Below are 23304 nucleotides of genomic sequence, written 5' to 3'. Positions count from 1 at the left end.
ACTTTTAAGTGTACAAATACTAATTAATTTAATGTATCTAGTTGGTTCTCGTGAAATAAGATGTTAATTAGGGAAGGAATAATTGAAAATGAGGACTTTTAATTTCTAGAAATACGAAAAATGTATAAACCCTGGTCGATGAATGTGTAGAAGACACTTGAGCATAATTCGGGAATCAACTGTATTGTCATTCGCCCAAAAAAGTCACAGGAAAAACTCGGTCGAACGGGAAAAAGCGATGTCGCCGTGAAAAGTCGTGTAAAACGGGTGAAAAACCGTCTGCAAACAAGTAACTTCCATGCGTGCCCTTTCTCGTGTGTAACAGGCGTGTTTTGTGCGTGTGAATGTGTTATTATTCCGTCTGGTGAGCATTATTTCAGCGCAAAACATTCACCGTGGTTTGAATGTTTATGGGAGGGGAAGCACAACACAAATCGATTGGACTGAACGGTTTGTGGAAAACGGTCCACATACATGGTTCGCAACGCGAAGCAAACGGAAAGCATCGTTTTCTGGAATAAAAGGCTAATGCATAATTATCTTTTCCGAAGCAAAACTTCTTTCTCGCATAGCAGCAGACGTGCATTGGTACACACTGGTTGATGCGGACTCATCATAGTCGTCTCATGCTAATGTTGTGTGCTGAATCGGTTCTATTGTGCGCAAAAGCGCAGCATAAGTGTTGTGTAGCCCGTTCTTTATGCGGTGCAGTGTACGTCTAAAGTTGGTGATGTATTTTTCTTCGATTTAGCATCGAAACTGCATCCAGGAAGAGTTTATTATTTAACCACTTTCGTGTTACTGTTAGTAATTAGGAAAAAAGGTCCTTTTTATCCAAATTAAACCAAGTACGTAATGCTCAATGCATCAAACATAACAGCTGAAGAGACAACATTTTAATCCATGCAATTAACCATGCACACATCACCATACAAACGATGTGATAAATGAGTTTTTCGGTGCATCTTTCTCTATGCTTTCTGTGTACATTTTTCCGAAGCAGCGAAACGAAGGCAACAAAATTGAACGTCCGTTTTTTACCCTACGATTCATTCAAGCGTTAACAGGCGTGCTGCTGCTGGGGATAAGATTTTCCGAGATTTTCGGCTGTGACGCCACCGTGTGTGTTTTCTCAAACAAAAAAAAAGTCCCCCACATCCAGTTTCACCCCCGCACAGAGATATGCGCTTAGGCAACATGTCTTCTCCCTTTCATGTTTTTATTTAACCTAACCATGCACACACACGCACACACATACGCTCACACGAAAACGCGTACGTTGCGAAGGGCGTGTATGTACGGTAGGAAAAGACGAAACACAACACAGGAGGCTGGCAGATGAGAAGAAGAATGATCCTTTTCCAGAAACAAAACACCCGCGCGCGCGTGTGTGTGTATATGTGTGGTTTTGCTTTTTAGGAAGATATGTGTATGCTGCGCTGTACATGTGTGTGCGTTGCCGTGTATCCTTTCTTTCTACCGCATGTGGCACAAGCCGCGTGTTTCGTCACACATTATTGCATGCTGGGGGAGAAGAAAACACACGGTGGGATTGGAAAATTTAATATAGAATCTAATTTTCCTTTCTCTTGCCCAGTTGGGAAACGACACGGCCCAAACACATTCTACGCAAACCCGCATTATGAATCGTCTGCTGTATATGCTACAATCTTTACCTTCACCTGGAAAATGCTAGAGTGTTCGGGTGCGATTTTCCCATCCACAGAACAAACACACTTGTGTTTTACTAATTGGCAAACAAATTGAGAACGGAAAAGGGACGCAACAACTGTTAGTCGTTTTTAGAAGAAGCAAACATTTTTGGGAATAAAATACACACCAATGGCTATCCTTTTAAGTGAACACTGTATTGAAATTGTACCACTCCGACTAAAAGAAAAAATGAATAATTTTACAGCACAGAATACAAATGTGATACCAAAAGGAAATCAAATGAAAAATTACTATTCCATCACACCCTTCTAATGGTGCGCAATTGGTAAATATGCAACCTGGCCGAAAACGAAAAAGGGCCACCAAAAAACCACCTACCAGCAGATACATGCCAGATACAAAGTGTTTACTAAACTGGCGTGTTCCGGTTTGCAATTGTACAAAAAGAAAAATGTGAAAACAATGAAACTACCAGCCTACTTAGCTCTTTCAAGCATATGAATAGATCAGGACGCAACATATAAAGGATTGTTGGCACGTGGGGTGAAACAACCGGCAAGGGCCAAAAATCAATCAGGAAAAGTTGTTTTTTTATCTGATGTCATGAAAGTTCCGCTTTTTATTCTATATTGCTTCACTTCTTTTTGTAATGTTTCATTTTCTGTGTTTTCTCTCTCTTTCTCGTTTTAGCGTTTAACCTGTTCGGTGGAAATGTGATTATAATTTCGTTTTCCAAACTGCATCACTAAAAAAAATACCCGGCATACTCTGATCAGTCGCCGAAAGGAAAACAGTTGGATTTGTGTGCATTGTGCGGAAAAAAGGAGTATATTAAGCACGCATACACACTCGAGCGGCCATCGTGCTATAGTAGCCATCGCGCTAATGGCTGCTGCCTGTATCGTGGATAATTTCCACCGGCTTCCATCACAATAATCATCTTGGTTCCTGGTGTTGTAGGTTTTTTTTTTGTTTGATAGCGTTTACCGCATCGTATGTGTTATTATTGTTGCGGTGAAAATTTCAAAATCCTGCCCCATACACCACTCCCGGATTGACCGGTTTTTCACACTATATTTACGTGTGTGTGTTTGTGCGTGAGTGAGAAAAAAGCAGCGGTGAATAGTTTACGTGCATTCGTCGGGTGTTGTTTTTTTGTATTTGTCCCGGCATGGAAAAAGGTGTTGTTTAAATGTTTCCAGCCGTGGAAACGGTGCCGATTTGAGTGTGTGTGTATGTGTGCGTATCCCGGAAGTGTATAAAAAGAAGAAGAAGAAGCAATTGCACGGATAATAATCAACGTGGGAAATTACCTCGTTGACTCTTAACGGCCCTCCGTGTACAGGTCGCGTCGATCGAGACGGTGCAGACACACGCCAAACCAACGCCCCACACATGCCCGGTGCGGGTGTGAAAAACACGGGTACAGAGGAATACCCGGCCGGTCACCGGAGGCGGCTGTGAGCAGGATTAATCCACCGCCGTGTGGTGCAATCGCAAGCGGCCAACGGGGCCACAGTAAATAAAATTGCACAATAATTATATCGACCGGAAGTCGACGTGCCCGAAAGACCCGAGATGATGGTTGCAATGCCGGCCGGATGCATTATCCGGTCGCCGGTAGGTCCTGCCGGTTGTTGGCGTGTTGTGGCCGCGTTGCTGATAATTAGCTGTTTATATAATCCCCCAACGGTGGAAGGTAAGAGCAAAAGAGGTGCTTTCCCTTTCGTGTGGTAGCCCAGGCGTTTTTGTTTTCCTTCCATTCCCACCAATACCACTGTAGAGAGAGAGCCTCATCTAAACAGACAATATATTATGGACCGTTGTGAGTAGAAGCGAAGATCCTTGCAAATTATTTTTGCATAAATTATTTTTTCCAACCTTCAGTTATCTATTTTAGCATTGAGCGAACGAAGTTTTACGCGGCAATAACGACAGAAAATTGCATTACGAAAAAAAACTTGCAACCCGACCAAAGTGCATGCCCCTCTGTGAAAGAATGCGAATCGCAATCGATCGTTTTGAGTTTTTCGTGCTGGAAATTCCGACAATTTCGATGAAACCAGTCACGCGATCACGTGAGAGAAAGAGTGGAAGAAAGAAAAACACACAGGAAAACCCCCCGTGAGCCCGTGTGTGTGTGTGTGTGTTTGCGTATGACAAACCGGTCTAATCGACCGCTTTTCCTTTTTGGCGTTGGTGTGTGCGCCATGTTTGCCGGACGGTGTTGTTGTGTCATCGTGCTGAAAATTTCAATGAATTTCCAAAAAACCCGGACGGGATTTTCCACCCTTCATCTATGTTTCGCTGTGTTCAGTCTAGTCTGCTCTCTTGCTCACTTTCAGCCATCGGAAGGCTTTTTTCCACACCGTCTCACTCTCTTATCTGGGGCCACGTGTTTGATAGAGACCAAAAGGGATTCTTTGATGCAGCAAAATGTGTCCTTCCTGTATTCGAATGTGCGAAGGAGAGCATGAAATGGATGTATGGAGAGAGCGAATGGAATGGCAAACGTTGTAGGGTTTTGTTATCCTTTCATCATGAATGTGTCTCTCTTCATGTGTTTGTGTCTCTTGTTGTGTTTAGAATATATCTGCTGGTATTACGTCTATCTTTGAAGGATGCTTCACATTTGGATTAGATTTGATACTTTTAATTCTTCATGATTAAAAAGCATTCAAAATTGACAGATTTTAAGCGAATTTTTATTTCTTTTTGAATTCCTTGAAACTCCTGTTTTTACTTCAGATTCCAATCCACTCCGGAGTTTCCAACTCCACTACGATTCCTACGGATATAGTCGATCTGCATTTTTTTTACTTCTGGAGATAGGCCTGAATTTCGTACATAAGCTTAGTTCCAGCCTCCCATTGGCAGAGATGATCTTTTAGATCAGCATCCTTTTTTTGCCTTTGGAAAGAACAAAGCATAGTGTAATAATATCTCATAATTTCTTCGGGAGTTCGAAACTATCGGTGAAATATTGAAGGAATACCTGGACAAGATAAACATTGTTCTGTCAAACCTATCCAGGAAGTACGTTGAGGTTGCTGGCGAAGACAAAAAAAGAACGTTTCGGCATCTCCTTGAAAGTGGATATCAACTACAAACGAGTTTTTCGTCCGGCACCAAGGAGATATTCTTAGGCGCTTCTCATATCATGTACCCGGAAACGAAATGTGTTTTGCCTCAGGACTCAGGACGGGATTTGAGAATATAGTCACAAAATGTCATCAAGAAGTACCAATAGAAGAAGTTTATGGTCTTTTGGTTTTTGTCCCATCATATCAAGAGATCTTCAAATGGACTGGTAAAGATACGTGTTTAGCTAGACACTCTGTCAATGTACCTAAGATGCTACCGACAAAATTATTTTGATCTCCAAGGCTAAGGATCGCGAAAAAGCTGACGCTAAGTGCTAACGTTTACTTTTTTTTATTACCCTTTGCTGAAGTTCTTGATTGCTGATGTAATTTTGCACGATTAGTCATCGACGCTCTGCCGTTTATGAAAGATATCGCCCAAATATCTTTTTGAATGCTTAAGTTACTACCAGAGAATCATTGTTACTCTTCAAAACTGACAAGAGGTTACAAAAGAACTTCAAAATATTACTGACGTACTCCAGTAAGTAGTACTTCATCATTCGACTTCCCGTCCGCCTACTTTGCTATTGCCCTGGACACATTTGCTAATAGATTTTAGGTTCCATTTCCATCCTGTCAAACTACTGCCAGTCTGCATTCGGACGCTGTTGTATTCGCTTCGATCCATTTCCACACATGTTTGGCCCTTGCAAAAGCACTCGAAGGCTCTCGGAAACCCGATTCGATTTCAATCATCACAAGAGACCATGGAAGCGAAGGGCATCTTTTCTTTATTACCAGCGTCGCATCGTCGTATGGACCTCATGGCGTCTTCGGTTTGTGGTTTTTGCCTTTCGTCCTTTCGTTTCAAGCTTATCTCGCCGACACAACATCCAATATCCGGCGACGAAAAGCTTCCTCGAGGAGGAAGACCATCGTAAGGAAAATCGTTATCGAAAGCAAATATTCACCGTATGTTTCGTGTATGGGATGGTGCTGTGCGGGTTACCGAGCGACCGAGCAACCAAGAACGTCCAGTCCCGCGTTACAGAAGCTCGTTCGCCTTCGAAGGTCAACTTCGAAATCTGCATGTACTGTCGTGGCTCGGTACGGAAAAGAGCTATTCGGACGTAGGGAAATTAAGAAGCGACAAGAAGAAAGGGAAAGTGAATCAACAAAAAAAAACACGAACGAACGTTAAAGTAAAACCTTCGCCAAGGCTTGCGGAGACAAGGCAGAGGCTGGTAGCGTGTGCTCGAAATCGAAATAGAACGCACAGAAACGGTTCTTTACGAGCAGCGGCATTTTGTATGCCTGCATATTTGGGAACCTTTTTTTACCGAAGGACAACCGCGCCTTATGGAGTGTGAGGTTCGTCTCCTCGCCTGACTTGTCCCAGGGGTGGTGCCTTTCCAGGGTGTTTTTTAGGGAGCGCAATGAAAATAGGATCATCTTCGATCGGAATCCCACTTCACAGAGAGAGAGAGAGATAGAAGGAGAAAGAGAATAAAAAAAACGAAATAGATCTTTGAGGAAAAATAAATTTCTCTTCCTTTTTTTCCCCTGCGTGGTTAGTGTTCTGTAAATGTGTTTAGTTGGGGTTGTTTTTTTTTGTATGCAAAAACGATACCTTGATAAACATGTTTGGTCACATTGCGTGGGGAAAGGAAATTTATTGGCCCCGACAATACCGGAGAGGCTCGTTGATAAAATCTTGATCGGAATTGAAATGTGTTTCTCACACACACACAGACACGTGGATTTACTGATCGGTTTATCGTGGTACGGGAATGTGATGAAGAAATTCAGTTGTGGCTCGCCATTTGGGTGCGTCCAATCGTCGCTAGGAAGGGAAACCTTGCGTTGGACCTTTTTTTATCGGCTTACCTGGCAGTATAATAGATCAGAAATAAGCATTAATTTGTTGGCAAATGGATGCAGCAAGTAGCAGAATATATTTGTATAGAAAAGATATGCGAAACTCGTTCGAAAGAGGTAAATCATTGGAAGGGAAGTACATAAATGCTGGATGTATTTAGCTGTTAAGCAAGGTTTGCTTTCGTTAGCTCTAACACTATTAAGTACGGAGGATAATTTAATGCAGGGTTTTCTTTTTTTTTTTTAAAAAACTTGATAACTTTCTTTTAATAACTGGAAGGCGTTAAAAATACTTGCGAAAGCTCTAGAACATCCCGCAACAACAACAAAAATCACCCAAACGGCATTAAACTTTCTGCCATTCGTGAAACTTACGCAATGCAAAGCTGGTCGTTCGGGACATATTCTTCCGCAAGTCTTTTGCATTATCTCATTGCTTTCGGTGTTTGCCTTCTTTTGCTGCCGGCCTGTCGTCGGATTAGCACCGCGCGGACATGATTTTGCCGCATTAGGGATGCAGATTATGAGATGAAAGATCAAAGTTCAGCGAACAGCAAACACACACAGAGAGAAAGGCACACGAAGGGGCAAAAGCATAAGTTGCCCCTTTTCGGTAAGCATCTTATAATGCGCTTTGCTCTCTGTGCTAATCCTTTCGACCGATTGAGTGTCCTTTACCGAAACCGGTCCTATTATGAGTGGTGCCCGGTAACCTAATTTCAAAAACCCGGCCCGGATCATGATGGCAAGGACAGTGATAAATGGACAAATGACGCGTACGAAACTGGTGTAGCATATTAATTGTTCGATGTGTGACACAGCTGAAAAGGACATTACAAAAAAAAGTGGAGAAAAATATGAATAGCTGAAAAGAGCATTCATATGTAAGGAAAGATGGAATACTATTAACCTCAAAGATGTCTTTTCTTTTCTTTTTCCTTGGCTTCAAGATTTACTAGGTCATGTAGATCATATAAATGACTCACTAGACTCATTTTTACCACGTGGCCCAACGCTTGTCATAAAGCCGTACGCCGGAGCTGAAGGATGTACAGTGGTGGTCATTGGAATAAGTGCATAGTGTATTTCAGTATTTTTGGATTTATTTTCAGTTTTAGTTGTGTGTAACTCTGAATAAAAGTTTTTAAAAAAGCCCATTGAAATAAGGCCATCAGAACTAATTTTAAAATATTAATGTTGTGTTTGCGTTTATAAAATTAAAGTCATATTTATTTCTAAAATATTTGACAAGTTTGAGTTAAGTTTATAGTTTTTCTATGCACAATATTCCGGCAAATTCTGAAATACAAGGTGATTTTATTTTATTGGCCACCACTGTAGAATTTATATATTCTTCTATACATGAGAATGATGTGATTTTAATAGTCAATCTAGTCGATAAGAATATTTTCTTGAAGTTAAATTTTTAAAACCAAAAATTTCTCTTATTTGGTTTTTCCTTGTTTCAATAAGGCTCAGTTTTTATTGAATCTATGTTTTTCTAATGACTTTAATCAAACTCAACTGAAAGCGTCACCTTAAAGATAGCTAACGTTTCTTTTCGTTTGCTCCCCTCCCCAATCGATTATTGCCGAAATCAACAACCGTCACTTTCTACGTCACATGCCGGAAACGTCGCAAGGAAGCATAAAGGATCGATGTTGTTTACCATGATTATTAACCTTTCTCTATTTCACCTTTAACATTGCGGAACGCCACCCCCTTCACATTTCATCCGACGGTACAAAATAAAATAAACCGGCCGGTTGTTGAAAGAATCGTCACCTATACATAAGAAGGGAAAACTTCGAGGATGCTTCTCCTTTCGCGAGTGTTTGTCTGTCCACTGTGTGATGAAATGAGATTGGCAAGAAAGTTTTTCACACGCTCGCAAGCAACAACGGAAATCGATATACAGTGTGTGACTGTAAAGCAATAGGCTCAAACGGCGAAGGCACAAAAATATGACACCAAGACACACCGAAAGGAGAGGAGAGCACAATGAAATCAGCATGCACGTGCCAGAGCGAAAGAGAGCATGATAATGTATGCGGGAGCGGAAAAACAAATGGTGGGAAAATGATTTTCCAGTACAGAAAATCTGAAACAACGCCCAAACGGGATTGTCAAAAATACAAAGGGAGCGGGTTGAATGGAAAATTCGATTCATTCGTGGCACGTTGTTGTGTGAGTGAAATGCACGACGCAAACGCCTGAATGAGATGGCTTTTCCGGGGACTGCTGGTGCACGGAAGGACAACAACATTTGAATATCAACTCTTTCCATTTCCAAACGCACTAACTCTCTTTCTAATGCTCACTTTGCCCGTTTGAGGACTTCTTCGTTCACTCGCAATGGTTTATTGTGATCGACTTGGAAAAGGAGAAAGAGACACATTTTGTATTAGGAAAACGTGCCGATATTTGCAAATAGTTGAATGAAATGTATCAAAGAGAAGAAAGCGATGCGTCTCATCTCGTGTTGTTTTAACTATTAATAATAATACGCAATCGTATTTTCTATTTGGTATTTGCTTTTTCAAAAGAAAAATCGTTCCCCAAATCGTACTACTGGCGCTATGTTGGTTTAATTTTTGACTAGCTAAGAGTCAAACACATTGGATAATGTTGAAGTGGTTTTGATATAGAACTGACAAAGCACTTCACTTCCGAGCAGTCAAATTTTTATATTTTTTTATTTTTTTCTGATTTTTTATTCTTTTTTTAATTTAAAGCATTATTTGAGTGAAAAGAAACTTATTTGAACCAATTGGCATTAAAATAAATCAAATTTTTTTTTTGGAAAAAAAATTTTTCTCAAAAGAAACGTAAGGGGTAAGCCTTATGAAATTATCGAGTGAAATCTTTTTTTGAATTTTTTTTCTGATTTTTTATTCTTTTTTTAATTTAAAGCATTATATGGGTGAAAACAAACTTATTGCAACAAATTCACAATAAAATATATCACATTTAAAAATTTTGCTGAATTGCTCAAAAATGAGGAAAATTTTACATTTTATCAAACAGGGTAAGGAACTTGGTTCCTCGCATAACTTCTGGCACATACATCTGAGGCCATAGCCGTCCAAGAAGAAGATGTAGCCATTGGTGCCATCTATCGACCACAGGTTAAAGATTGGCGATCCGTTAAATACCGACCGAGTTATAGGCAAAACTTGGTGCAAAAATGAGGAAAATTTTACATTTTCTCAAACAGGGTATGGAACCTGAGTTCCTCATTAAAGATTAGACTAACTACCGGGAATGATAGTCGAAAAATGCTATCCATCGATGACAACGTGGTCGATCTGCGAATATATCAGCTGCTCCTTTTCGATCTGAGCAGTAAGATCACCGATGATAATTTCAAAAGTTTTGTTATATTTGAGTTTTATTTTCAAATACGTATGAATATTAACCTTTTGTCTTCATCAATACCTTGAAATGTGTTTCGACTAAGCCCATTCATAATGTTCAGGTTGAAGAACCTATCAGGGTTCCTATTCAATGCTAACCATTCACTGCCACTGAATGACTATGGATACTTTGTAGTGACGTGAGATGATCTTTAGTTTCATGAGCTTCCAATCATTATTTCTATATGCAGTTTTCTAATTTGGTTCTTCAGGATACAAGTTCAGGTTCGTTACAATGAAACTCATAAATATTGAGGTTGGCATGCAGATTCCCCAACCTTTCAAAGCATCGGAGGACCCACGAATCCCAGATGATGGAAGTCCCGTAGGATGTCAAGATAGAAGAAAAAGTCAGTGATCCCTATACTTGGATTGCAGACACTGACTACTTTCCTTTCTGTCAATTTACCCTTATCAACCATCTTCCCCAAGAGGATGAGTTTCGCCTTTTACTCAAGCTTAGATATTTATGTGTTTGACGTATTGAGTAGAGTTTGGATCTTTATAAATATATATTAAATATATTCGAAATGAAATGTTTAACTAATTTGCTTTAAGCATTGAGTATATTAGGTTGACAGGAATATTTATTTTGCAGTTTTTTTTTTCAAGTAAAATTTATAAACATTTCATCATTTAACTACTGTACTGCATCATTATAACTTATTATTCACATTTTAGAGAAATCTTTTCACTAAGCCATTCAAGCCTTCAAACGTCCAGCGAATAAAGACACCCAAACGACCACAGCATAGAGGAAGAGTAGGATGTTTTGTTGTTGTTGGAAGTAGCATAAATGAAGTCATGGAATGTGTTTTCCCTTTTCCCCACCACTTTATTCTTCATATCTGAACAGACTCTGCTTCCATCAGACTACACCGCACCCCCAAATGGTGACGGAAAAATTCGACCTCCTGAGCGAAATAATGGCCAAAAACCTCCCTCACAACACCACCAACTGTCGTTGTCCGCTCTCCATTACCCAGCCCGGAAAAAGCTCCGGACGCTCAAAAACGGTGGTCGGGACCTTTTCCTCACAATTAGCAAAAGTCGTCACCAAAAAAGGGGTGTGAGCCACATCTTAAACCGCGCACCTTCCTCTCAACCACCTTCCGGGCCGGGGCTTTTGCCCAGTTCAGCACAATGTACAGCCATCCCTTTGGTCGTTCGGTTTTCTAAAGGAACCTTCATTCATATTAGCCGTGAGGGATTTTTTTCTCGCTCTCTTTATTTTCCAATTGAAATTGTTTCATTCGGTTTTGTGTTTCTTGGGACGAATTTTGAAGAAAGTCAAAATTTGTGCATTGCGAATATTAAAAGCCAGTTTTGTCGGGTTTTCTACACAAAAGACCGAAGAGCAAAACGCAGGCAACCAACAAAAAAAGGATGCCTCTAAAATTAGTAATCACGTTTCTTATGGCGGATCGTTACTTAAAGGAGGAGCGGATTTGTGCTTTCTTTTCATTTTTTAAGCGTTTTGCTGGTGTTGAAAGGACGAAAAATACGTAACGTAGGAATGGCGTTTTTTACGCTTTTTTTTCTTTCCTTTGGTTATTTCTTTTTTTTATTTTGTACCTTTCCTTTGCATTTTGAAATAATGAAGGGATTCCACTATTTAACTACTGCTTAAGGATTCATACCGGTTTTTTCTTCTTTTCTTTCTTTCTTTGTTTTGTTTTATTTGCCAACTTGCATAACCGGTGCTGAATATTAATGGGTTTTAGCGTTCTGTCTTTGCGAACCAAACCGCTCCTTTTGCTCGTTTATTTACTATTCTGTTGGTGATATTTGGTTAGAAATTTCGTTCTAGTCATTTCATTCCTTATTTTGTCAGTGTATTAAAGGTTTTTTAAAAGCATTTTTATTTCACAAAGATAAACATTTATATTGACGAAAACCATCAACTGGAAGGAATTTGTTTTCTCAGATGTCTGTTTTAGCTCATTCTGTCCGGCGGGTTTTAAAAATGGAATGAAAAATAATGTTTAGCTACGGGAACGGATCATTAAAGTGAGTGAAACCGGGATGAAATTCTTTGGTGAAAGTTCATATAAATTTATGCCGTACAGAGCGCGTTCAAAGCGACGTTTCCGTCGAAAACCAATCCTGCATTATGTTGGTGCAACAAGGCAAAACCTCCACGAAATGCAACAGTCGCACCACAGAACTGGCGGTGCATAATATGCAATATAAAGTGCAATATGTATGATGATGATATGATAAACCGGTTGGTTGGTTGCCCCCACCTTCCGTTAGACGGGCACGGTTTTAGACAAGTTCCTTCCCATACTGCTACTGAACATCTCCACGCGTCTCCACTCTGTCTCTTTTCGACGTTGCTTTTCCCGACACGGCAACTGGCAGAAGCATCTCCAAAAGTGGCGTCGTAAATTTCACGACCGAACGCTTTGCTTCTGTTGTGTGTGTGTGTGGTGAAGAGGGTCGAGACAACAACTCCAACGCCTTGTCATCATCAAAGCGCGTTTGGCCCTCTTTCCATCATGATCGATCGCGTAAGGGTTGGGTCCTCGCTGCCGAACCCGTATCGGACGTTAAAAATGCATCCAGCAAGTGCAGCGGGAAAGTAAAATCTTTTTTTTGGGGTGGCGAACACAACCAAACAAGATGGAGAAAGTGTTAGATGAGTAGAAAATATTTCTTTTTTTTATGTGTGTGGTTAGTCGGGAATGTTTCATCTTGAGCATCGAATTTCTCCGACCAATGATGGAGAACGGTGTTTTGGCTGATTCAGGCAAATCTTGTAGATATATTTTTTGTTAAGTATCATAAGTTATAGGGTATAAATATCGTTGTGTCAAATAGTTCGTATGATCGATTGAGGAAAATTTTCAGAGAAAAAAGAGTTGTAACCTTTTTTCTGTCAGAAATTGAAATAGACAGATCATGGAATTTATTTTATTTATAGTTTTTTTTACATTTTACGTTTTGCAAATTTAAATCTAAACTAACTTTAAGTTTAAATAAAGATTATGAATAAGGGAAAACTCTGTGTTGGGAAAATGTGTATAGAAATTGAAGATAGGAAAGACACGATGATAAAGATAGGATCTTCGAGAATCATAGCTTTGATCTATTGATCTTGAGTGAGTTCGAACTAGGAATACTTAATCGGTGACTCGAAAGAGATATAAAGCTCACGCTCACTAAGCTCAGTTAGACGAGCGATCGTGGTTTAACACGATAGTGAGCAATCTGAAATTAAAAATCTGCGAAAGATTCTTATTCTGGGACATAGAAAAATCCTCGAAATTCTCAGTTTAGTCTGTTGGAATTTCTTCGATATCAAACTTTTCGACGATCGCTAGCGTCACGCTCACTTTGGTCACTTTGGTATGCGAAGCACTTGAGCAAGCTTCGTAGCATATGGCCTATATGAAGCAAACTGCATTTATTATAGTCCTTACTAGTGGTTTTGAAAACACTTAACATTGGAAAAAAACCTGGTATGCATCCTGCAATTTGTTGGAAAATTAAATTTTCCCCCAAGCTGTCCAACTGAGCATACATACAGCATGTAACTTTAAAGCACTTCAACCACTTTTCCCTTTTAAAGCAAAGTTTCACGAACTCTGCCCCCACCTGAAACGAACACAGGGTAAAGGAAGGCGATTAAAAATCCTGTGGTTTAAAGTTACTCCTTTGCTGTGTTAGTGGTCTACTTGTTGTGTGCCTTTGCCAAGGATATGCAATTCAATCGATACGTGGAAACCGTCCCTCGGAAGAGCAAGAATGTATAGCTTTTTCCTGGTGGTTTTTTTGTTGTTGTTCTACCAAATCCGTGGAAAAAGGGTCAGTAGAGAAAAACCGGACACGGGCACAAATACACACGTGTCGAAGAGTAATGATCCAGTATCGGGGCAAATTATTGCCATCGATAGATAAAATGGGGAAATGGATAAGGAAAGAGAAAACTGTTTTGAAGGGTAATTTTTCCAAAAAACCATCCTCCTGGAAATGGAATGTTGACTCTGTACTCTTTGGAGTACTCTTTGGAGTAGTGGTAATGGTGATAAAAGAAATGAAAGCACTCTTTACGCTGTTCGCTTCGATCTACCTTCTTAGTGTCGGTGTGTCCAATGGTCGATGTTTAACTTGTTGCAAAATAGCTCTAAACTTTACGCGCCTGCAAAGGTCGCAAAGTGGAATGTTCTACAGAAATGTTGAAACTTCAAGCTGTGTGGGAATTTAGATATCTTGCACATGTTGTGTGGAACCGCTACAGCTTGAACCAATCGCATTGCAAAGCGATCGAAATTTATGATCAGCAAATGGTTGGAAACCATCCGAGTTATGTTTCCCAATAGTGTTCATGTTGCGGTCACGCGGTGAGTTGGTTAGCAAATTGAAACTGGACTTGCCTATTGTGTTTAACTTCTTCCGAACTATCGTCCAAAACTTGTGTTTAATTTCCTCTCGCTTGACCCGGTTGTTCCAATCATTCACAAGTTTATGTTTACTCACCCAGTTTTACGTATACGGGTGCATTTCTAATCTGCCTTTCGGGTGGCTTGAATGAAATGTGGTAAATATGTGTTATTCTTTGTTTATTTTGTCTGATAATGCATTCGTACGCTGGAAGCGATGAATCACGGAATATTGGAAATCAGAAATTGAAATGAAATCGCTCAAAATTGAAATTGTGGAGATTATTATGAAACGTTACGTGATTTAATTAAATAAAAGCTGGAATGCAATAGTATTTGAAATGGCAAAGGTTTTGTTGTGGAATGATAAAATTTTAACGATTTTTTTATTGTTTTCAAGTTAAATTGCAACATTTCGAGGTAGATGTGGACTTTTCCCACGTTTTAGGAGCTTTTGCATGGCATCCCTCTAAATTTAAACAAAAGAAAGAATAGAATGAACTTTAAAAGTAGAGAAAATTCCTCATTTACTTCTAGAAATACCATTTGAGTTTGAAAAGAATCGAGAAATGGTTTTAATTTTCTCACTTTTTCAAGAAAACCCTATTTTATCGTCAGATTTCAGACAACTTCAATAGAAAAATTAATATTCTAGTTTCAATTCTTATTAACTTTAAGCTGGTTTATACGATTAAAATAGAAATTGCTTAGGCTATTTTGCGTTTAGTTGGAATTTAAATATTTAGACATAATTTTAAGCAATACTGAAAACATTTTCTTTGCCTTCCGTTCACTTTTTTTATTTCTCCAGAGCGTTCGGTGGACACCTGAGCATTTTATAATGCTGGTCGTGTGCAACCAAATTTAAGTCATTTCTCCCTGCTTTTTTTTAACACTCGTCCGTTTTCCACCGTACAAATGAAAATTATACCATCCAAAAAAAAACGAAACTTCCGACAGTCATGGATGGGCTCAAATCCCCAAAAAAAAAGGGTGAAAAACGTTCTCTGGAGGGCCTTTTTTCGTTTCCGGGTGGAATAAAAATAATCACATAACGAGTGGGTACAGGCCGTGGCGCGGTTTTTTTTTATTCTTTTTGAAGATCGTTTTCCCTTGTCGTTTTATTAGTCTTTTTTTTTTGGGGAAGGCGAGGTACCGTTGTTGAACGTGTTAGTCTCTCATCTGCAAGGGCCCGCTGCATGTTGCTTCCCATTGCTCCCGGGGCAAACCACTTGACACTCCATCCATAAAACCTCACACACGGTCGCTTTGCATGCGCGTTTTGCGTCCCGCCGTTGTCGTGCGCCAGGGTTCTATTGGTTGCTGTGCCAAGCTTTTGATATGATTGTCGTCGGTAACTCTGTGCTACGGTGGTGATGGCGGTACTGGATGGTGGAGTGGTTATTGGCGCAATTGGTCGCCTGCAAGCAAGGCGGCATTCCCCAAGTGGATAGAAGCAGATGGCCCACTACGAAACCATGACAGATTCCCCGTTTAGTTTCGTGCGGTCAAGAAGAGAATTAAACCTCCCGAATGGATATTGTGGATGGAGTATTGCCACTTAGCGTTGTTGCGCCGCTGTTGTTTCTTTCGAATACCATTAGATACCCACCCCAGGGGGTAGCGGGTTCGAGGTTGTAGCACAAATATTTGATTATGGAAGTTCTATTCTTAGAAACTTGGCGCATAAATGAAGCATCATCCCGTAACCTACATTCCGCCACCTTTCATCCCGAGGTGAAAGAATCGCTCCACTAGTCCCCGTGTCTGTTCTCGTAATGCTTCTGTGGTTGGCAACAAAGCAAGTAGATATCTCGCCTGTCATTGCATTTATTCCAACCCATTACGCAAGCGAACCTGTGCTCTGGTTCACATGTTCAATAATGATTCATTTGTTCTTTTTTTTTTCTTTCTCTCTTTCATTCTCTCTTCCCATTCTCCAACACAGCACAACAGAGACCGAAAATTAACGAACATCCTAAGGATGCGGTAGCGGCAAAGGATGAACCGCTCACGCTTAACTGCAAAGCGACAGGGCGACCGCCACCGGAATTTATCTGGTACCAGAACGGAGTACCACTCGCACCATCGGATCGGCGTGTAGTGCTGCCCGAAGGATCACTCTTCTTTCTGAGGTAAATGTTCGCAAACGAAAAGCGAAACAATGTGTGCGTGTGTGTACGGAAAGAGAAAAACAATTACTTATAAAATATTCTCTTGTTTAATTTTTAACATTTTAGAGTTACACAAAATAAACGCGAACAGGATGCTGGAGTTTATCATTGCGAGGCCCGTAACTCGGCAGGTGTTGCAATCAGTGAGAATGCTACGCTACAGATTGCAGGTAAGAGATTATGGGTGGATGTTTGTATCACTAGAAAGCTACAAATCCAGGAGTCCTCTTCATCGCTCATGATCGAGTGCCGTCGTCTGTCAATCTATTACCGTGATCTCGATCATTAATTATATTCTTCTATCCATGTTCTCAATATGATACTATGTAGTAATCAGAGTTTTGTGGACAGCAGAGTGGTAGCGAAGAGTCTTTCCACCAACAACTAGGATGTTGGTTATTGTCATTCTTACAATTCTGATAGACTTGGTTCCGGATTCCAAAAATCGCACATTTACATTGGCTATTTTCTGTTAGGCGTCTTTTAAAGGAAAGAGATGATAGCTCCACACCAGCTATTCCTACAACTTCTTCTCCAGGATCTCATACATGGTGAAGATCTGATAAATGAATTACTTTATGAATAGTTATCCCAAATGTTCCAATTACAGTGGACCGCGAATATCCGCGAAGATTCCTCTGGGTGCGTTTCGTTTAGATTTAAAAGTTATTGAGAAAAAAATCCCTCTTTGCTCTTACTGTGCTCGCAATTTTAGTCGACTTTTGTGAAAGAATGCACAGACATTAATTTAAAAAAAATTGGAATGCACTAACTGAAATTTCCATATCCGCGAATATTAGGTACCGTATGCTTCGATGGCTGCTTAATTTTAGGAGACTATCTTTAGGCGGTATTAAACACCGTAAACTCTTTTTGATTGCTGCACTCAAGGTTATCTTACATATTGTGCAAATACGCTGAAACTAAACCACTTATCCCATCGATGCTATTTCCAATCTTTCAGTTCTACGTGATGATTTCCGACTGATGCCAAAGGATACGGTAGCGCTCGTTGGTGGTCCCGTCGTACTGAACTGTACACCGCCACGCGGCATCCCCGAACCATCCGTGCTGTGGATCAAGGATGGCAAAATTCTGGACATAAATGGCAAACATCACTCGCTGGTCGATTCGGGCAGTTTGCTCATCTCGGAAATTCAACCAAGCGATTCGGGCAAATACGAGTGCTCGGCGCAAAGTATGGCCGGAACGAAAACTACCCCACCGGCTTACCTAAAGGTGCTCGCACCGCCCACCATTGTGAAGAGTCCGCACGATACGGAGGTGCTCGAGGGCGAAGGGTTCGATCTGCCGTGCGGGTTAACCGGTGATCCGAAACCGATTGTAACGTGGCGTAAAGAAAGTGGCCGTTTGCCTGAGGGACGCTCGCGCAAACTGCTCGACAATACGCTGCGCATTGAGGATGCCCGGCAAGAGGACGAAGGCAAATACTACTGCGAAGGTCACAACGAGGGTGGCAACGTAACGATATCGGTGTATCTGTACGTGTATGAGGCACCAACGTTCATGGAAGCACCGGTGGATGTTATGATACGCGAGGGTGAACCACTGTTGCTGCCATGCCGGGCAAAGGGTCGACCGGCGGTTCGAATCTTCTGGGATCGGATCGATCGTAAGCATGTGGACAACAATGAGGTACATCAGCAGATGCGCGACGAAGGTGAACAGTCTACGGGTGGGGATGGTTCGGGCGGAAGAAAGAAACGAGCGGTCAGTTGGGGATTCCCGGAAGGGTACGCATTTGCACCGGAGATCGCATCGTTCGTTGCGAATGGTAGTGGCGATGGTGGAACGGGACGTGGCAACTGGTCGATAAAGATTGAACCCGTGTCCGAGCGGCAACTGTTACAGCAGTATCCGACGCGTGTGTCTGCCTTCCGGGCCGATTCGAGCGAACGGAATCGTTTGCTGCTGCGAAGCAGAAGAGACACCCCACCGGAAGTGGATCCGCAACATGGTGAAGGCACGGTATCACCGGATGGTTCCGTGGGTACGATGGCAGCCACAACCGCACATCCACACAGCAGCAGTGAGATCGTGTTCGAAGACAACGGAAGCCTTTCGTTCAGACAGATATTGAAGGGTGACGAGGGTTGGTACGCTTGTGCGGCCATTAACGAAGCGGGCAGCATTGTGAAGAAAATCCACATCAAGGTGATGGCCGAGGGTGAGGCGCCGGGCAGAGACCCTATACTGGAATACGAGCAGCACCGTTGGGTTAACGATCAGCAGTTTATCGTGCTGAACAACGTATTCACCGTGTCCGCGAACTCGATCGGTATCACGTGGGACGTCACGGACAGTACGTCGCGGATGCAGCTCCGTATGTACTATCGAGTGGCTTCGAAACCGGTCGACTACTATCTGTACAACTCGACGTTTAGCAGTGTACTGACAACAAGCAACTTGAAGGAGCTAACGCTCACGGGACTTCGCCCGTACAGTGAGTATGAAATCTTTGCCAGCATTCCCGAAGGGTTGGCCGGATCCGTGTCGAATATAAGGCGTGGCCGCACGCTCGACGGTCCACCATCGGCTCCACCGGTCGATGTGCGGGTTGGAGTAATTAATACTACGGCCGCCTTTGTACGATGGTCACCACCTCCGGTACATCTGCTGAATGGCGAGTTGACCGGCTATAAGGTACGTACTAGCTTGTGGAGAGAGATACTACTCAAGGCCTTGCTATATTATAACGCATTGATCCTCAACAGATACAAATCAAGTCGAATGCTACGAACAAAGTTTTGGGACAGATGTCACTCAACTCTTCCACACAATCGGTCGTAATCAACAGCCTCACGCCTGGTGCGATGTATATTGCTCGCGTTGCAAGTCTAACAGCTGGTGGAATAGGTTGGTTTGGACGAGAAATTCCTCCAATATTGGTTTACACAAAACGTTCTTATTTTCGCAGGTCCGTACAGCTCTCCTACACCGTTACACATGGATCCACAAAATATAGTGAGGTAAGAGTTTTCTTTAGATTGTTTTGAAAACATTCCTTTCTCACCAATCCGGTTCTTCCCTAGATCCGATCCAACGCCCAGTTACTGGACCGCTTCTTGGATGTCCGGAACGGCTATAGTTGTGCTTTGCGTTGGACTGATCAGTGCCGCCATTTTTGCCATCTTCTGGACGGTACGCAAGAAGCAAAGTGTGAAAGCATCCTATCCGGGACCGTCGGTGACGACGATTATACCGGACAAGCAGCATACACTCTGGTTGCACGGGAATACACTCGTCAAAGCACCTTCGCATTCGCTGGATCCACCCAGCACGTCGGAATATGCTGAACTGACGAACAATACGATACAATCACAAACGATGGGCAAGATGATGATGGGTGGTGGAAGTATCCCACCGGAACCGTACGCTACCGTGACGTTGCAGCGTGGTGGCATGATGACGCTCGGAGGTCTTGGTGGTCCTAATGGTGGTGGCATGGGACCAACACTATCCGAAGAATCGTGTCTAAAGTGTTCGAACGGTAATAGCCCAACTTCGAGCAACGAGTACAATGCGCCGATGAGGGAACCAATCAACATATCGGATGTGTTGCCACCACCACCGGATCATCCGTATGGCACGTATCGGCCACCGAACAATATGACGATTCGTACGAACCCGGCCGCCTTATCACCCCAGATGATGCGCAAGAACGGAAATGGTGGAGTTAATCAAGGGAACGGACAACCGCGGTGGGACACATTGCCACCGCCAATTCCGAGCTTCCCCCAGAACTGGATCCGACCCCATCCGCATCAGCAACAGCAGCAGCAACATCATCACCATCCGGACATGTATAACAATGTGAACACGACAGAGAATGATTATGAAAGTGGATCTGTACTGTACGAACAGTGCTATCGCACGGGACCACCGTCGAGTGGGGGTGCGAGTGTTGGTGGAGGAAGCGCTATGACCGATCCGATGTTGATCGGTGGCAATATAGAGTTCTTCAGTCAGGCGGGCGAACCAACGGAAGAGTTTTACCGCAACGTGAACCAGGAGTTCTCGGACGATATGGGTTTCGAGCCGGCTAGTCCACCGGCACCCTGTCCGGAAGCGGTACCGTTCAATGGCGGCAAATATCTCGCATCGTCCTCCAGCGAGAGCCCAATGATGACGGCCCGGAGACACAACAATGGTGGACGAGGTGGATATGCGGGACACCATCTGCAAATGCAGCAACAGCACCATCAGCAGCAACTTCAGCACCATCAGCAGCAGCAGCAGCAGCAACAGCAGCAACTCCACGGACAAAACAGTGTTGAGCATAGCTCGGACGATAGTGATTGCGATTGTGGGAATGGTAGCAACGAGGGTCGGTGGGTACCCCGAACGAAACCTCGATCGCGGAGCCGCTCGAAATCAACCGATCGCAAGTACAACCGTAATCTCATACGATAAGAAAGGGACGGGGATGGGAATGGCACCCTGCTGGTAAGGAGTCAGCAGTTGAGCAACGGTTTTTAGCCGTTCAGCTGAGGCTATACTTCGCAAATACGATAAAGCGGAAGGAAGGCGATCTAATGGCGTGCGAGGAACGCGCACGCGTATCAACTCATCCTATCACACGTAAAAACAATAACACACATACACGCATACAAACACTCAACAGTACGTATTAACGCTAGCTATGGCTTCCTCTTCAGTAATTTAACGAGCATTTAAGTCTCTGGTAGCTCTCATAAGGGAGGCATATTCTCCTTAGAATAACGCTTTTTTCTTATCTTCCCCACTCATTAGTCATCGGACGGTACTGGCCGATATATCATACCATCATCAAACACACGTATAACACATAGGCTCATAGTAAAGGAGGTAGTGTATTTATTTAGTAAGTGAAGTAGCGGAGGCGTGCAGAAGCATAGTAAAGTAACAGTTACAATACCACAAACACTAAATTGTCGCTTTCGATCAGCGACAAATCAAACACGAGCGGTACATTCAGCAACAGTGAAGGCATCAGGGGTGGTGTTCTCGTAAAGCCCGTTTTTTGGTGAATGGTCCTCTTTTGGGGAATGTTCAGATATTGTGTGCATCATCATCATCAGCCAGCTTCCAAATAATTAAACAAATCATTGTAGTTGCATGATCATGCACAGGAATTGGGTAATGGGGGGATGCAAAGTTCTCTAAAACAGAAGTATGAGGTAGTTTTTCCAGAGGAGATGAATAGCTTGATTCTCAAGGTCTAAATCGCGGATAAATGGTTTAAACTTACTTTTTCCTTTACAGTTTTCAAGTGCACCAGTATGTGGGCATGGATTACCGTACATGTTCTCTCGGTAGAATTGTTTATCCATTCCGAGATTATTCGTAGGAATCCCTGTAGTCTTTAAAGGGTACATTTGTAATTCAGTTTAATTGAGTACTGTTGGTTGTTTAAATTGAAGCGTAACAAAAACTTTATTTTTTTTTTCAATTTCCTTCATTCTTAAGTATCACACACCACCAACTTTGGCAGTCTCCCTTAGAATAGATTGGAAAAAATGTTCTATTGAAGTTGCTCCGTAGAATTCAAATCCCTGTTTGGATCGCTGTTCGAAAAGTAATTAAAATTTTCAATTCCACATATCAATTTTCCCTTTATTTGTACGAGTAATAATGCAACCTCTAGCGTAAGAAACATAATCCCTGATGTACATTAAAAAAAACTATCTTGCTTAATAGTAGTTTTTGTAAAGTTACCAAAAACCAAAGCTACGATTTTGTGCCATGATACGTAAACGATGGCACATTTGAAACACTCCCGATCACACTCATGCAGCACGATTGAGAGGAAGCCAAACTGATGCACTTTTGCCTTCCCGATAAAAGGGGAATGAAATGATTGCCCACTGGCTCGTATACCAGACACACTGAAGGAGAAAGGAAAAACAAACACATGTATGAAGATTGTTGATTTTCGGTTGGAAGCTTCGAGCAATATACGAAACAAGAAGCATTTAATACATTCACACACACACACATATTGTAAGATGAAAGGCATGAAGACGGATTGTTCCTGAATAATATCGTTTTTTTTCCTTCGTTGGAATTGTTACAGCGCTGACCGAGAGGGTCTTGTTGCCCTCGCTCCTTGTACAGGATGTTCTTCAAGGATTGATTGAACTGCTTTTGTTTGTTCGTTTGTTGTCGTGTTCCTTCATTTCGTCGATGTTCGTCCGTTCTGGTTTGGTTTACAAGTTTGCCAATTTGGTGAACATGTTAGGTGTTTACAGAGATGCAAATTACAACAACAAAATAACAAAACAAAACAAGAAAGTACTGTACAGCAAAACACATATATCTATATATATATATACATTAAAATAATATATATAAATATATATATACACCAACTCAATAATCAGTAGAACGTAGGGATGTACGCTGCTTAGTGAATAGCACAATCGAGGCGTCCTTTCACGGTTTATAACAGATCGGCCAAAAGCAAAAAGTGACACCGAACGATATCAAGCCACGGAACGGATTAAGAAATGCGTCACAAAACCAAACGGAACGCATCTTAACAAAGTAACAATTAGGAAGCGAAAATCAATGAAGAAAAGGGTGTGCATAATGACGAGAATAAGAAAAAACAAAACGAAGGGTCCCAAAAACACAGCAGCAAAACAAACAAATCAAAAACATATGACACAAAAACAAACAAATCGACCGC

The 23304-nt window shown here is 41.9% G+C and overlaps 1 protein-coding gene and 2 long non-coding RNA genes across 3 annotated transcripts in view; 2 read left to right on the top strand and 1 right to left on the bottom strand.

The window, feature by feature from the left end:
* LOC125768673 (uncharacterized) overlaps positions 1-23304 on the top strand; it is a 336169-nt gene that overhangs the window by 54713 nt on the left and 258152 nt on the right. The window lies entirely within an intron of this gene.
* Positions 153-21163, top strand: LOC125768640 (receptor-type tyrosine-protein phosphatase S-like). Its single transcript, XM_049436617.1, has 8 exons — positions 153-364; positions 2365-3373; positions 16388-16574; positions 16680-16783; positions 17578-19277; positions 19349-19490; positions 19552-19603; positions 19667-21163. The coding sequence occupies exons 2-8, from the start codon at positions 3253-3255 to the stop codon at positions 21045-21047; spliced, it is 3687 nt and encodes a 1228-aa protein (XP_049292574.1). The 5' UTR covers positions 153-364; positions 2365-3252; the 3' UTR covers positions 21048-21163.
* On the bottom strand, positions 12998-16379 carry LOC125768676 (uncharacterized). The gene is made up of 2 exons (XR_007418946.1): positions 13516-16379; positions 12998-13443 (listed from the first exon to the last, which is right to left on the bottom strand). It is a non-coding gene; the product is annotated as an uncharacterized LOC125768676 (long non-coding RNA).

The sequence above is a fragment of the Anopheles funestus genome, chromosome 3RL, assembly GCF_943734845.2.
Source record: "Anopheles funestus chromosome 3RL, idAnoFuneDA-416_04, whole genome shotgun sequence".
NCBI classification, from domain to species: domain Eukaryota; kingdom Metazoa; phylum Arthropoda; class Insecta; order Diptera; family Culicidae; genus Anopheles; species Anopheles funestus.
Note: the sequence above shows the minus strand (reverse complement) of the source record. Positions and strands in the feature narration are given on the sequence as shown.